The 12,944-nt window shown below is 39.9% G+C and overlaps 1 protein-coding gene across 1 annotated transcript in view; it reads right to left on the minus strand.

The window, feature by feature from the left end:
• Positions 1 to 11,442, minus strand: part of AARS2 (alanyl-tRNA synthetase 2, mitochondrial) — a 30,487-nt gene extending 19,045 nt beyond the window's left edge. The window contains 11 exon segments of the mRNA XM_081313089.1: positions 361 to 472; positions 2,263 to 2,301; positions 2,996 to 3,104; positions 3,470 to 3,615; positions 4,180 to 4,324; positions 5,750 to 5,944; positions 8,280 to 8,425; positions 9,305 to 9,493; positions 10,723 to 11,081; positions 11,084 to 11,135; positions 11,139 to 11,442. Of these exon segments, the coding sequence (XP_081169215.1) occupies positions 361 to 472; positions 2,263 to 2,301; positions 2,996 to 3,104; positions 3,470 to 3,615; positions 4,180 to 4,324; positions 5,750 to 5,944; positions 8,280 to 8,425; positions 9,305 to 9,493; positions 10,723 to 11,081; positions 11,084 to 11,135; positions 11,139 to 11,249 (1,603 nt within the window). The 5' untranslated portion in view covers positions 11,250 to 11,442.
• Between the last annotated feature and the right edge of the window lie 1,502 nt (positions 11,443 to 12,944).

Here is a 12,944-nt window from a genome sequence, read left to right on the forward strand (position 1 = left end):
CAAGCGCTGGCTCTTCAGCTTTGAAACGGAGATGAGCACCGCCCCCTAGAGTTGGAAACGACTAGCATGCATGTGCGGGGGAACCTTTACCTTTTGACTAGGATCTGAAATTGTAAAAAAAAAAACAACCAACCATAGGATAACCACTGACTGTGATTATAGAGATAAGGCATTGGAAAGTTGCACATGAATTCCCATTAATCAGCCAGAATATCACTCTTTCATGCAACCATGGTCAAAAGGAAGGGACAAGGCAAAGCCAGGCTGGAGGGTTTTACAAACAAGGCATCTATCTCATTACACTGTACATTTTACTTTGGCAGATTGCAGTGGTTGGTTGTGGGGAAATGAGACCCTTGCCTGGGAAGACTTTGGAATGATTCAACTTCTGGAGGGTTCGGTTTATAACTCGGCGGCCTTGTAAGAGAGAAGAGAAGAATGCTGCCTCATTTTCATTGATGATATTCATAATCTGCAGGGAGATAAAAGAGGCAAACTGAATAGGCACAGGAAATAAGTAAACCTATTGCTTAAAAAGCAATTTATTACAAGGGTTGAATAAAAGATTAAAAGCCGAATTAAAAAGTTGAATAGCCAAACTCGTCAAGGTATCTTGCTCACTAAGCAGAAGATGTAGGAATTCTACTCTCCCTGCCATCCTATGATCCAAGTGGAGAAAAGGGCAGAGTAAGAAATATGTAAAAGAAAAAAATGGCATCTGCTCTAGAAAATAAAATCCAGATTGCACACCCTGTTGACATTTGTCACTGTGGGGGTTTTTTTGCCAGCTTTGTTCATTTCTGTCTGTACATTTTCCCCTGCTCTCTGCACCTGTGTTACTATCTTATCATGTAACCATAGTGAATGTCAGATGTTCAGCCATCTTATGGTTTTACTCTGTTTTGTCCTACTAAGTGCGCATGTCTAGAAAAAGTATTCTCACTTTTACTTTGTCTTCTGCCTGACGAGAGAATGTAGTCAGTTAGGTCTTGTTTTGTTTGCTCATTAAACGTTTTACAGTAGAATATGCCTCGGATTTCTTTCTTTGATATTCACCATGCAAATGAACCACGGTTCATCGCCCTCTGATAGGGAGTAATAATCCTCCCCTGACAACATTGATCTAGGTTTTCAGATGCATTTAGTTCACAAAAGACCACCATCAACCATAATTAACTATGGCAACATAGGTATTTGTCATGGAAACCTTTTTGGAACTGGGGCCACAAAGCTGGATGAAGATAGAATGAACATCATTACAATATAGTATGTGCTCATTTTTCTTTGCACTTGACACTTTGTTCTTAGTGTCACATTTGGTGAAATAGTTAGGGACTGAACCCCTTCCCCCAACTTTCAAATTGTCATAACAAAGGTTTCCCAATCTATTAGCTGCAGCAGCATCCCTTTAACGAGTGGTGTTATTTGCATTCATCGGCAGGATAATTTTTTAAAGTTCAGTAATATTTTTCTAATGTCTTTTCTATCAATAGTCAAACTTTGTGCAATCGAGTTATGTATCAAAAAACCCTGATTTTTTTAATGGTTTTTAAACGAAACCTTTCTCGGGAAAGGTTTTAGAAAATTAACTGGAACTTTCTTTCCCCAGACAGTATACAGTATATGTAAGTTATTGCGTGGACTATTCACTGGGTTAAAAAAAAAATACTGGAAAAGAGGAATATATCTTTCGAAACAAAAGAGGCAAAACAGAGACAGCACATTTTGCCTTAGATCTCTGGCTCTAGATGGGACGCTGGCTTATAATTTCATTCATATCAGAAGGGGAAATTTCCTGCTTGCATTTGCTCATGTGTGGCACAGAGGCAAACTGTTGGATTGACCTTTAAAGTGCATGCTGTATTAGCACAATTGCTCAGGAGACAGCAGTGAAGTCCAATCCCACCTCTGTTCTTCCACTATTCTTTTTTTTAAAAAAATCCATTTATATCCCACCCTTCTCCGAAGACTCAGGGCGGCTTACAAGCTTAGCAGTAGCCTTCATTCTATGTATATGCCTGCTTATTAGGGCTTTCACACACACACCCAAGCGGCATTATTACAAAGTCAGCTTAATTGCCCCCAACAATCTGGGTCCTCATTCAAAATGAGATGGCAAAAAAAAATACATATATTCAGAAACTGGAAGTTGGTATAGTATGCTCATTGAGAGGGAATGGCTAAGGAAGAAGTTCCACTATTTCAAGCCATGTGTAACAATTAGAGATCAAACACATGAGTGCAGCAGGAGTAGCTGCTTACCTTGTCTGGATCCCTCTTTAGTTCTGGATAAGCATCTCCCTGTAAAGGAAAAATCAACTCATTACAGGTCATTACTAGTGCAACTCTCATTTCTCCCCATCCTTAATTTACATTATGTGGAAGTCTTCTGAAATCAGGAAAAAAAACTGGGTTTTGTTAAGTCTCATATCAGGAATTATGTAATATAGCAGATTATCCTCCCGCCCCCATCCCCAATTCTATGCAAAAATAAAATATCTGAATAGAATTAATGTGACAAACAGCATCAGATGTGTTGACTTAACACAAATATCACAAAAGGCCTGTCAGGCTCTTCATATTATTGGCCAGAAACACTTCCATGAGAGCTGTCTTTCAGTCACGAAACATGCAATTCTGCAAACGTAACTCTTTCCTGATTCCAAGGGTGTTTTTTTTGATAATTCTGTTACTAGACTATATTCTGCATATTTTCCATTTAGCAGATGTGATGTGATGTATCACATTGGAATAGTAGAAGAACTGCTGGGTCACTTACTATTTCTTCTAATATTGAGACCATGTGTAGGATAACTAGGTAGCTTTAACACCTGCATTAAAAAATCTGCTGTTTCATTCTGCTGTGTATCTCCCATATTTCTAGCAGCTCAGGGTTTCATCATCTGATGCCACAAGGTAGTGCCATTTGATAAGGCAACCAGTAGAGCATTGGAAAAGGAAGCTATCTTCCCTACGAAATCAAATTCCAAGTTACCAGAATTTCTACTACAACAGGAACCAAACTCGCCAAGAACCCGGGTGGAGCATGGAGAACCTCAGAAGAAAATCGCACAGCCCTGCGTAAGATATGACGCAGAACAAGCCTGCAGGGAAGAAATGTTTAAAAAAGAAATTAGCATTCTGAGTGAGTAGGCAATTTTACTTTTTCAGAAAAAGACTGAATACTTGTTAAAATTCCCACCGAGATTCTCCTAGTGTTTATCTTGTTGGTTTTACAACTATACCCTTGGTATGCTTCATCTATTGTATACTTTATGCATGCATTTTGTGCCTGCTGCAGTCGTCTTTCCTCCACTAATCTTTTGAAATCATTCACAATTGTGGCTTCCATTTGCCCCATCCTGCTTCCTCTCTCCGTGTAACTTTCTCTCTCAAAACATCAACCCGAATATTCTCTAATCACCCATTCCCAACCTTTCTTCCCCTCATTATTGGACTTTTTCCTTACTCGGCACCAGCCATGCCTGGGAAAATCCCATCCGCAATGCATACAGATAAAGCACGCACGTGATCTGCCACTACTCTGTATGCCATGTTCATTCCCCCTGGGTCAGTCTCGCCAACCAAGCCTTGGTAACCAGGTCCACCGCAGCCCTGAAAGATAATAGAAGACACTGGAAAAAGTCACACAAGAACACTGCATTCTTGTGGAAGTGTAGAAGAGGGTTGGGGAAGGTGTGTGAAAGGTTTGAGGACAGAGTGTGAGGGGGGTGCACAAGAGATGCAGTATGGGTGTGCAAGAAGCACAGTATGGGTCAGATGCGCAAGGAGCTCATCATGGCTCAGGAAGTGTGCACAAGAGGCATGGCACAGGTCAGGGAGGGTGCACAAGAGTGTGAGAGATGTGGTGCAAGTCAGGAAGAGTGCATGAGGGTGTTTGAGTGGGTGCTGCAGATCTGGGCAGGTGTATGAGGGTGTGCAAGAGATATAGCACAAGTTTCGACAGGTGCACAAGGGTGTGCGAGAGGCACAATGAGGGTCAGGAAAGGGGTATTGAGGCAGAGCAGTGAGGTCCATGAGAATGTATAGCTACATTTCAAATCAATGCAATCATAGTCCTTCATAGTTCTTAACTGGGGCCTATTAGGGAGGTACCGTATACAATTATACATACAAAACTTCAAAGTCTCAGTAGAACTACGCCAGGCTGATTGTCACCTTATGGATGGCATCCAGGATTGGGGTGAAGAGGTCAGTGTCATAATTGGAGCGTTTGTTCTGAAGAACAGTCATCAACCTTTCTAAGCCCATTCCGGTGTCCACATGATGCTGAGGCAGATGGCACAAACTCCCGTTGGCCTCTCTAGAAATGCATCAGTTACCAAACAAGGAAAAATGATAAACATTAATTAGAGGCCAAGACTTGTTCTGCTGAAGGGAGGGGAATGACAATGCTGCAAGGGATTAAACTGAAGTTGGAGAAAGGCACCAGGAAGACTGATGAGGACAGACTAGATGACCAAGATCAGTGGAAATTATACAAAGGTTCTTGTCCATCGTAAATTAGGATGGGCAATCCTTTGCTATCATTCTATAGGAATAATCTGTTGGGTGAGCAAAGGCAAAGCCAGAACCATAAATGAGTAAAGACACAATTTCTTAGATGTTCTGTTTCCAGTGCTTTACGCTATCCTTTTCTCTCTTAATTTCTTTTGCTTTCTGACACCCTCTTCTTTCTCATCCAAGAAGCTGACTGCAGGAAAGAGAGATGTTACTCTCGCTAGAGATCTGGGCTGATTTTACCGGTCTACTATAGAGAGCGTCCTCTCGTATGGTATTGTGGTTTGGTATGCTGGTCTGACAGCCGCGGATAGGAAAGTATTACAGAGGGTAGTGAGCACAGCACAAGACATTGTGGGCTGTTCCCTGATACCACTGGATGACATCGCCAGGGCTCGTTGCCTTGGAAGAGTGAGGAAGATTCTCAGGGATGACTCACACCCTGGACGGTATCTCTTTACTCTCCTACCATCCGGTAGGAGATATAGGAATATACCCAGCCGTACCAACAGGCTGAAAAATAGCTTTTATCCGTGGGCTGTTAGGCTTTTAAATGGGACATAATCTTATGCAGAATTGACTTGGGAGGCCGGTGTGTGGTGTAGTTGGTTCACATGGTGTGGTAGGATGGAGAGTTTGTTGTCACTGTGTGTTGGGGGGAGAGAGCAGGGGGGGAGGCTCAGCTAATCTCAATGTACACATGTTGTACTTTGACAATAAAGGTTTATTATTTATTATTATTTCTCATTGAAGGCTTTTGAAACCAGGACACAAGCTGTGATGTGGGGTTTGGGCTGAAGGTTGATAAGCTCTGACAATATCAGAATATTAATGCAGAAAGTACACTCACCAGAGGCAATACACAAAGTGATAAGGTGAAAAAGAAACAGGTTTTTTAAAATTATTTTGTAGATGATGGGGAGATAATGGGCAAAATGGACACTTGAAGCCTTGCAGAGATCTTGCCACGCCACATAAAATTGGTGCAGCCCTCCAGCTGATAAACTACAATATAATTGGGGGGATGACAAGGAGAATATATAATATAAATAATTGGACTGATAAAAAATACTGATTGGTATAAAGCCTGTGAACATTTATTTATTTTAAAAATTTGTATGGCTGCCATCTTAAAACCAACTATGCATATTCTATGCCATGCAAAATTTTGCTAAGAAGTTAAGTTATGGCATTTATATAAAGCTCCAACGGTAACGTTATATCATACCTGTTGTACTGTATGAAAACGAGGTTCCAGATCTCCACCACATCAGGACAGCCCTGATTCACGAGTGCTGCTGCATTTCTTCCACCCCCTATATGATCATAATGGATTTCTGTGCAGGGCCCACAGGGACCAGTGTCCCCCATCTCCCAGAAGTTATCTTTTAGGTGAAAAGGAAGAACATGGCTAGGGGGCACGCTGAAAAACAAGCAAAGAACGATCATAAAAAAGAACAAGCAAACAAGCAGAACAGCCGGTAAGTGGAAACAGTAAATCTGTATTTTCCCTTTTCTTCTCCAAATGCCTGGATCTATGAACTTCATAGGCTGGAACTCAGAAATGTCAAAATGGGAAATCTCCGTTTCCAGACTGCCCACTTTGCTGTGCGTAGGTGAAGTCTACTGGTAACTTAGACATGGTGTCAACTTCTGAAACGAACCTGGCTGAAGCCATCTTTTTCGTTCCAAGTTACCACATAAATGGGGGGAAGAGGGAGGAAGTAGTATTGCTACTACTAGACAAAACACTGAGCAGTCCCGTGGAAACCAAGGTCATTCCCGCAGGTGCAGGAAGGAGGAGCAAAGACGACTTGAGAAGCCCACCAACTGCTTTCATTGGGTAGCATGATTTATAGCATAGTAGAGGAGAGGGGAGTGTTGCTTTTAGTTACTTCAAATCTCTAGGGAAATTTCAGAGTTGGTTTCATTTTGGACTGTGCTGGTTATTATCTATCCAAAAAACATGTGTATTGAGGGAACTTTAAGCCCCAGAGTTCTGCTCTATGTGGTTTCATTAGTTGGAACCTTGACACATGGTTCATTCGTTCTGCTAAATCACACGTGCTTTATAAACCAGAGGCTGGTTTCACAAAACTTGCTTAGCCGAATAAACCATTTTGTGGCACAATATGGTACATGCAATCCATTCCTCCTCCACTTTACAATCGTGGGCTCTACTGATGAATGCTACTGAACAAGATGTTATGGTACTCAGTCCATGCTTGCTGCACACAATAGTTTTACTCTTCTTGGCATGACTAGGGATCAGGATTATGCAATGCTTGAGCAAATTGGGGGTAAAAGTCAAACAAAAGCATGTGAAACATAAAACAAAGCTATTAATTATTCCAGGCAATGCACTGACCAATGCTTCTTTCCTAGCCCACTGTCCAGTTTCCATATTATAAATGCTGCTGCAATTATTTCCATATTGCAGTGGGTTTGCAAACATGCCCCCAAGTCTTTTCATTTTATTACTCCAAAGAATTCCTGGAAATTAACTACTTGAAAATGAAGGTTCTGGTGCTTTTGAGAAAACACTTTTAAGACTCCTTCCAGATGGAACATTAATGGAAGATTCATTAAAATCTTAAAATATTGGGTATTACAGGTTAAACCTTGAAATGTTAGGTATCTGCTTTCAATCTTCTATGTTCAGAATTAACGAAACATGAGAGCTGAATACAAATCTCATAGTACATTTCTTTCAGTGATTATGTATGTAATCTCTAATGCTCATAATTCTGTTCCAGTGGCAATCAAACTTTTTAAGGCCAAAGTTTTGAGCCAGTTGTTATACAGTGCCCAGTTGCACACGCACATGCACACACACACAGATAGACAGATATAGATAGATAGATACATAGATAGATAGATATTTTATTTTTTTATTATTGGGACTTATATGCCGCCCTATCTCCTGAAGGACTCAGGGCAGCTAACAACAATAAAATACAATAATACAAAAGTTAAAAAGAAATTAAATTAATAGCCCCAGTAGAATAAATTAAAATTAAAATTAAGTTAAAAATTAAAAACATAATTAAAATCCATCAGTCCAGGCCAGCCTGATGGAGGCTGGCGAAAGGACCGGAGATCCGGGGCCATCCGAAGCTCAAGGGGGAGTTGGTTCCATAGGGCTGGCGCTCCCACAGAGAAGGCCCTCCCCCTGGAGGTCGCCAGCCGACATTGTCTAGCCGACGGCACCCTGAGGAGGCCCTCTCTGTGTGAGCGCACTGGTTTTACCTTGTTTATGCAAACAAAATTCTTGAAATCCTTATTTTTTGTCAAATATGATCCCCAAATATTTGTATAATGTGCATGCCTCACATAAAAGACTTCGTAGTGGTGCAAATTGATGTTACCCATTAGGATAACAATGAGTATATATTCCGCCCTCCATTTGAATGCCATACATTTTATTCGGAAACTGAATCTTATTTGTGCTACTTTACTATCAACTGCATACACATTGTTGTATAGAATTAATAGCCTCCATCATGACACTCTTTAGCTGCTTGCACCACTTAATGATTCATCTGTTAATACTTCTAAGACATTGGCAAAATATCTGTCATAGAAATAGCTTCTAGAAGCCACCTTGTTCTCACTTAACGTAAATTATTGTTTAGGTTATTTATATGATTTATATAATTTGAACATGTATATTGTTGTTTGCTTTTGGACCATAGTAAAAAAACTTCAAAGTTTCTATCATTTATTTACATTCATTTCTTTTCTTAAAAATTACTTACCCAAGTGTAAGCCATATATCCCTACACTCTTCATCAGCAGTTAGACCAAGTGAAACATCACCTTCAAAGTAAGTGACATAAAGCTGGTCCTTTGGAATTTCATAGACCTGTGTCAGGAGCTCCCATGCCATCTTACATGCTTCCTCCTAAAATAATGAAGCAATGAAAAATCATAGTTAAATGTTTGGTAAGAAAATAACTGCAGATGCTCCAGAGGGAACAGATTATAAAGAATGATATTAGCTGCTTGTAGCACAAATCAAGGACAACCTGGTGAGGAAATAAAATGAAAATATGGGACTAAAGTGATCTGGTGAGGTCTTTTCCCAACTGGATAACCTTGGATAGATTACTCTCTTTTCTAAGTGTTGTAAAGGATACCATAAATTTCTTGAAGATGCAATAGACAGATAAACAATTATTGTCATTAATGGCAGACTAAAATTCGATAAGGCCCTTTTGGCTGTTTATTTTCATACAGTTGTTTAAATAATGTATTCCCAGACTAGTGTCCCCAGGTTGTCGTGGAATACAACCCTTACCATGTCTAATCAGCAAAGCCATGCTATCTAAAAATGATGGATGTTACAGTCCGACACATTGCAATTCACAGGTTGGAGACAACTGGTTTAAATTATTTAGATCAGAAGTGGGAGCACAGAAGACTCATCAAGTCAATATGAATGCAAGCAACCACAAAACCTATTCACTTTGCAATTAGACAGTTTCCTTGACTTGACTTATGCCTCATGTTTGCATAAAGTGCCTTATATGCACAAATCACAATAGAATGCTCAACTAAGTTCATTCTCAAAAATATTATTTCCACACGCAGAAAATCCTTTGTACTGAGAAACCATAAACATTATAACAATTGCTTTACTGTTCCAATTTATGGTGCAGTTTAGAAACAAATATGTCACAAAGAAAAAAGATAATTCTGGATCACTTTTGGATCACATTTAGTTACAAATTAATTTAATTACAAATAGGCCATTTTTAAAGCATGTGTAGCAATGCCTTACTTTGAAATAATCACCAAAGGACCAGTTCCCAAGCATTTCAAAGAAAGTATGATGACAAACATCTCGACCCACATCCTCTAAATCATTGTGCTTTCCACCTGCCCGCACACACTTCTGGGTGTTCACAATTCGGCGGTAACGTTTAAGCTCACTTTGAGGATCTGCTGTGCCCAGGAAGATGGGTTTGAACTGGAAATTCAAAGACGAAAAGAAACTAAATTTCACACAGGAGATATTTGGCTCATAGTAAGAGAAGGATTGCTATAATGAGATGGCACATCCTCTTATCACTCAGTAAACCAAGCTCCCATAACCATGGTCAGCTAGCAAACATTTCCCAGTGAGTACAGCAAACCCAGCCAGTCACATTTTGAAAGTTCTACTATTCTAGATACTTTTTCTTTTATGGTATCAGTGAGTTCCTGGAATCAATTTAAACAATGTCTTCAGTGATCAAATAATCATTCGATGCACAGGATATAAGAAGATCACTCTTTTCCCAATTCCTTTCTTTTCAAAATAATGTTCCTACAAACCAATGGATGTAGAAAAACAAATTGAAAGATGCTGCTCTGTGTTTATTCCCCCACTCTACCTTTTTTAGAGCAGAAATGGCTCCATATTTATAAATCCATCGATAGTTCAGATTTGGATACACACTGGGCCATTTGGTAAAGTTCTCAAATGTATTTCAGCCTCTAGTGTATGTCTGAATGACAATGCAAGCCAAACTACAACATGAGTTAACATGTCATGCAAATATGTTGTCTGTCAGTCTCACATATGCACACAATGTGCTCAGAATATTGGAGTACAGGACATTATTTTAGCTTAACAGTGATAATATCAAGTGGGAACTTAAACCAGCAACTCTCTGGATCCAATCCATTAACTTAGATATTCATTAAGTTGGTACCAATGATGCTCTTGAAATGCAGAACTTATATTAAGCAATGTTAAATAATGTTAATAACAGTGTAATGCATAATGGCATATTAAGCTATTTTTATCTAAAATATTTAATTGAATCAAGTTCTCAACAAAAAACGTGCTAGAGAAAAAAACCAGTGTTTTGAAATATCCCAACTGCAGTTCTCAGTTGCATTGTGATGCTTCTTATTCTGACTGCATATTTTCCTTCAGCTGAACATTTTTTCTCCGTTTTACATTTCCAGAAAAATATTCTAGAAGTCTAAAATGTTGTAAAATGCAATGCAGCTTTACGAGCAAATGAGCATTTCCTTTTAGCAGCGAGAAAGATGTAAAACGACGGCACCGTAGCAGCGGCATTTACATCAGGAAAAAAAAGTCCAAAAAAAAAAGAGGGAACGAGATAACATCCGATTACAGCCGTCAAGGGCAACGGCGGAACCATTCCGCGATGCCTCTTCCTTCCGCGCCCTATTTTGGGAACGTACCTGGTTCATTCCCGCATTCACGAACAGCAGCCCGGGATCGTTTCGCGGCCTCACAGAAGCCGAGGGAACGACTTGATGCTTGTGCCGCTCCTGGAAGAACTGGAGGAACATCTGGCGCACGTGCGCGGAGGACAAGGAGGCAGTCGAACGAGATTGGAAAGAGCTGTAATGCCAGTTGTAGGGCAACCGGAGAAAGCATCTCACGCAGCCCTTGACTCTCGCCGCCATCTTAGCTGAGGGCAGAACTGTGGGAATCGGAGGAAGAGGAGGAGGAGGAGGAGGCAAAGCTTGGGAAGTGACACCGTCGCTCTGTGTATGAATGCATAAGAGATCGAGCTCAATGTTGCGGAGAGTGTGGAATTGCTTTCACATTTTTTTGAAACTACAGTGATCTCTTTGTAAAGCAGGGTTTCTTACATTGCCGTCCTTGGGGAGGTGCAGACAGAGTCCACATTCAACCTTTTAATTACATATACAAAGAATCTACTTCTCCCAAAGTTCCGTTTGCGTTGTTCATTTGTGTTCATTTTGGCGTTTGGATTTTTAGGGCAGGTGCGTACATTAAGGTTACACTAAAGGGAAGTGTGATGGCAAGAAAATTATGAACCCCTGTTTTAAAGGGATTATAAGTATATTCAAACAGATCCCTCCAATGCAAGGTTGTGGCTCATTTTGTTACCTGTCTGGGGGAGGCTGGTCCTCAGGGCATGCACTGTCATAAAAAAGGTGCGATTCCTGAGTTCCACAAGATGACATTGTTTAATAGAAGGATCCCGGAGCACGTCCTCTCTTCTAGATCTTGTCAGCGGGAGGAGGGGGGAGGTGGTGAGCAAAAACAGTGGAAGAGCAGCTGTTTGGGATCCTGCAAATATTGATCAACAAACATGCACAAATAAAAGTTTTCTGCAGAGTTGCATCAGTTCCCATCCTCTAGTTGTGTTTTTTAAAAGTCCTTTGCTTTGGCTAAAAAGTTAAAGCACCCTTGATTCTTCGTCTTGGTAGAATGACAAACACTATTATTTTAGCCTTGAAATCCAATAGACAGAGGTTTAGAGGATAGAAAAAAAACTTCTAATAATGTTGAGGATATTAAAAACTACAGACAGCACTCCCCAGACTTGAATTATTAAGAACTAGTATTTTAATTATATTCCGACTAAACAAAAAAACCCTTCATTTTCCTGCAAAAGAAATGCTGTAGGCTACAACATACTTTCTCTTTAAAAGTTACAAAAGATGACTAATTGAGGAGTATAGAAACAAAAGGTAAAGACTGAGATGATGTAAAAGTTGGAGAGTCATTAATTTTATTTTTAAAGTATGGTTCCTTTGTATACCATTTGAATTTTTATGCTTTTTTGGATTTTAATAAGTATATTGCCAAATGTGCTTTAGTCAAATTGAGGCATCAAAGGCCAGAGAGCACCTGTGGAAACTGAACCATTAAAAAAAAGTTGCATCCTTTTTATTGCATGGATGCAATTTAAATACAGAGTAGAAATGCAAAGAAACCACTAGGTTGCGCTGCTTCAAAGGTCTATATTGATTCAAAAGATTGAACTGATTGAACAAAGACTTTTCTGGAAGAATGTAAATGCTGAGCTGGAAATTCTACTTTTTGAATGTGTGTTTCAGGCTATTGTCATTCTGATTTTAAAGCTGTCTCAGATTTTTTGGAGGCATATTAAAATGTTGTTTCTTCAAATTGAGCAGATTAAAAAGCCAGGCAGCACCCACAGTGACTTGAACTGCTAGGAACTACGGTAACAGTTGAAGCACAAATTAACTTAATTGTGAAGGGACCGCTGGGCTAAGCTGGCTCAAGTGGCACTTCCTGTTCAGAAGGTGTAAGAAATGACTCAGCAAGCATTATGCAGACAATAGGGTAAAGATGTAAAGATTCACAAATGACTTAAAAGCTGGACCAGAAAAAATATTTTAGTGTATGCTCCAGCTCTTTTACATTCTAATTTTTATTCTCTTTAGTTTTAGGAGGCATTTTAAAAAATGTGTTGGAATCAAAAAGCCAGACAGCGCCCGCGGGACTCAAACTGCTATAAACTAGCAGTTGAATGACAACTACTCAGTTTGTGAAGGAACCGCTAGGCTAAGCTGGCTCAAGAGCTAATTCCTCTTCAGAAGATATAAGAGATGACTCAACAAGATCGTAAACTACCGTAATAGAGTGAAGAGGTGGAGACTCACAAAGGACGAAAAAGCTG

This window comes from Vipera berus (assembly GCF_964194415.1).
Source record: "Vipera berus genome assembly, chromosome: 1".
NCBI classification, from domain to species: Eukaryota; Metazoa; Chordata; class Lepidosauria; order Squamata; family Viperidae; genus Vipera; species Vipera berus.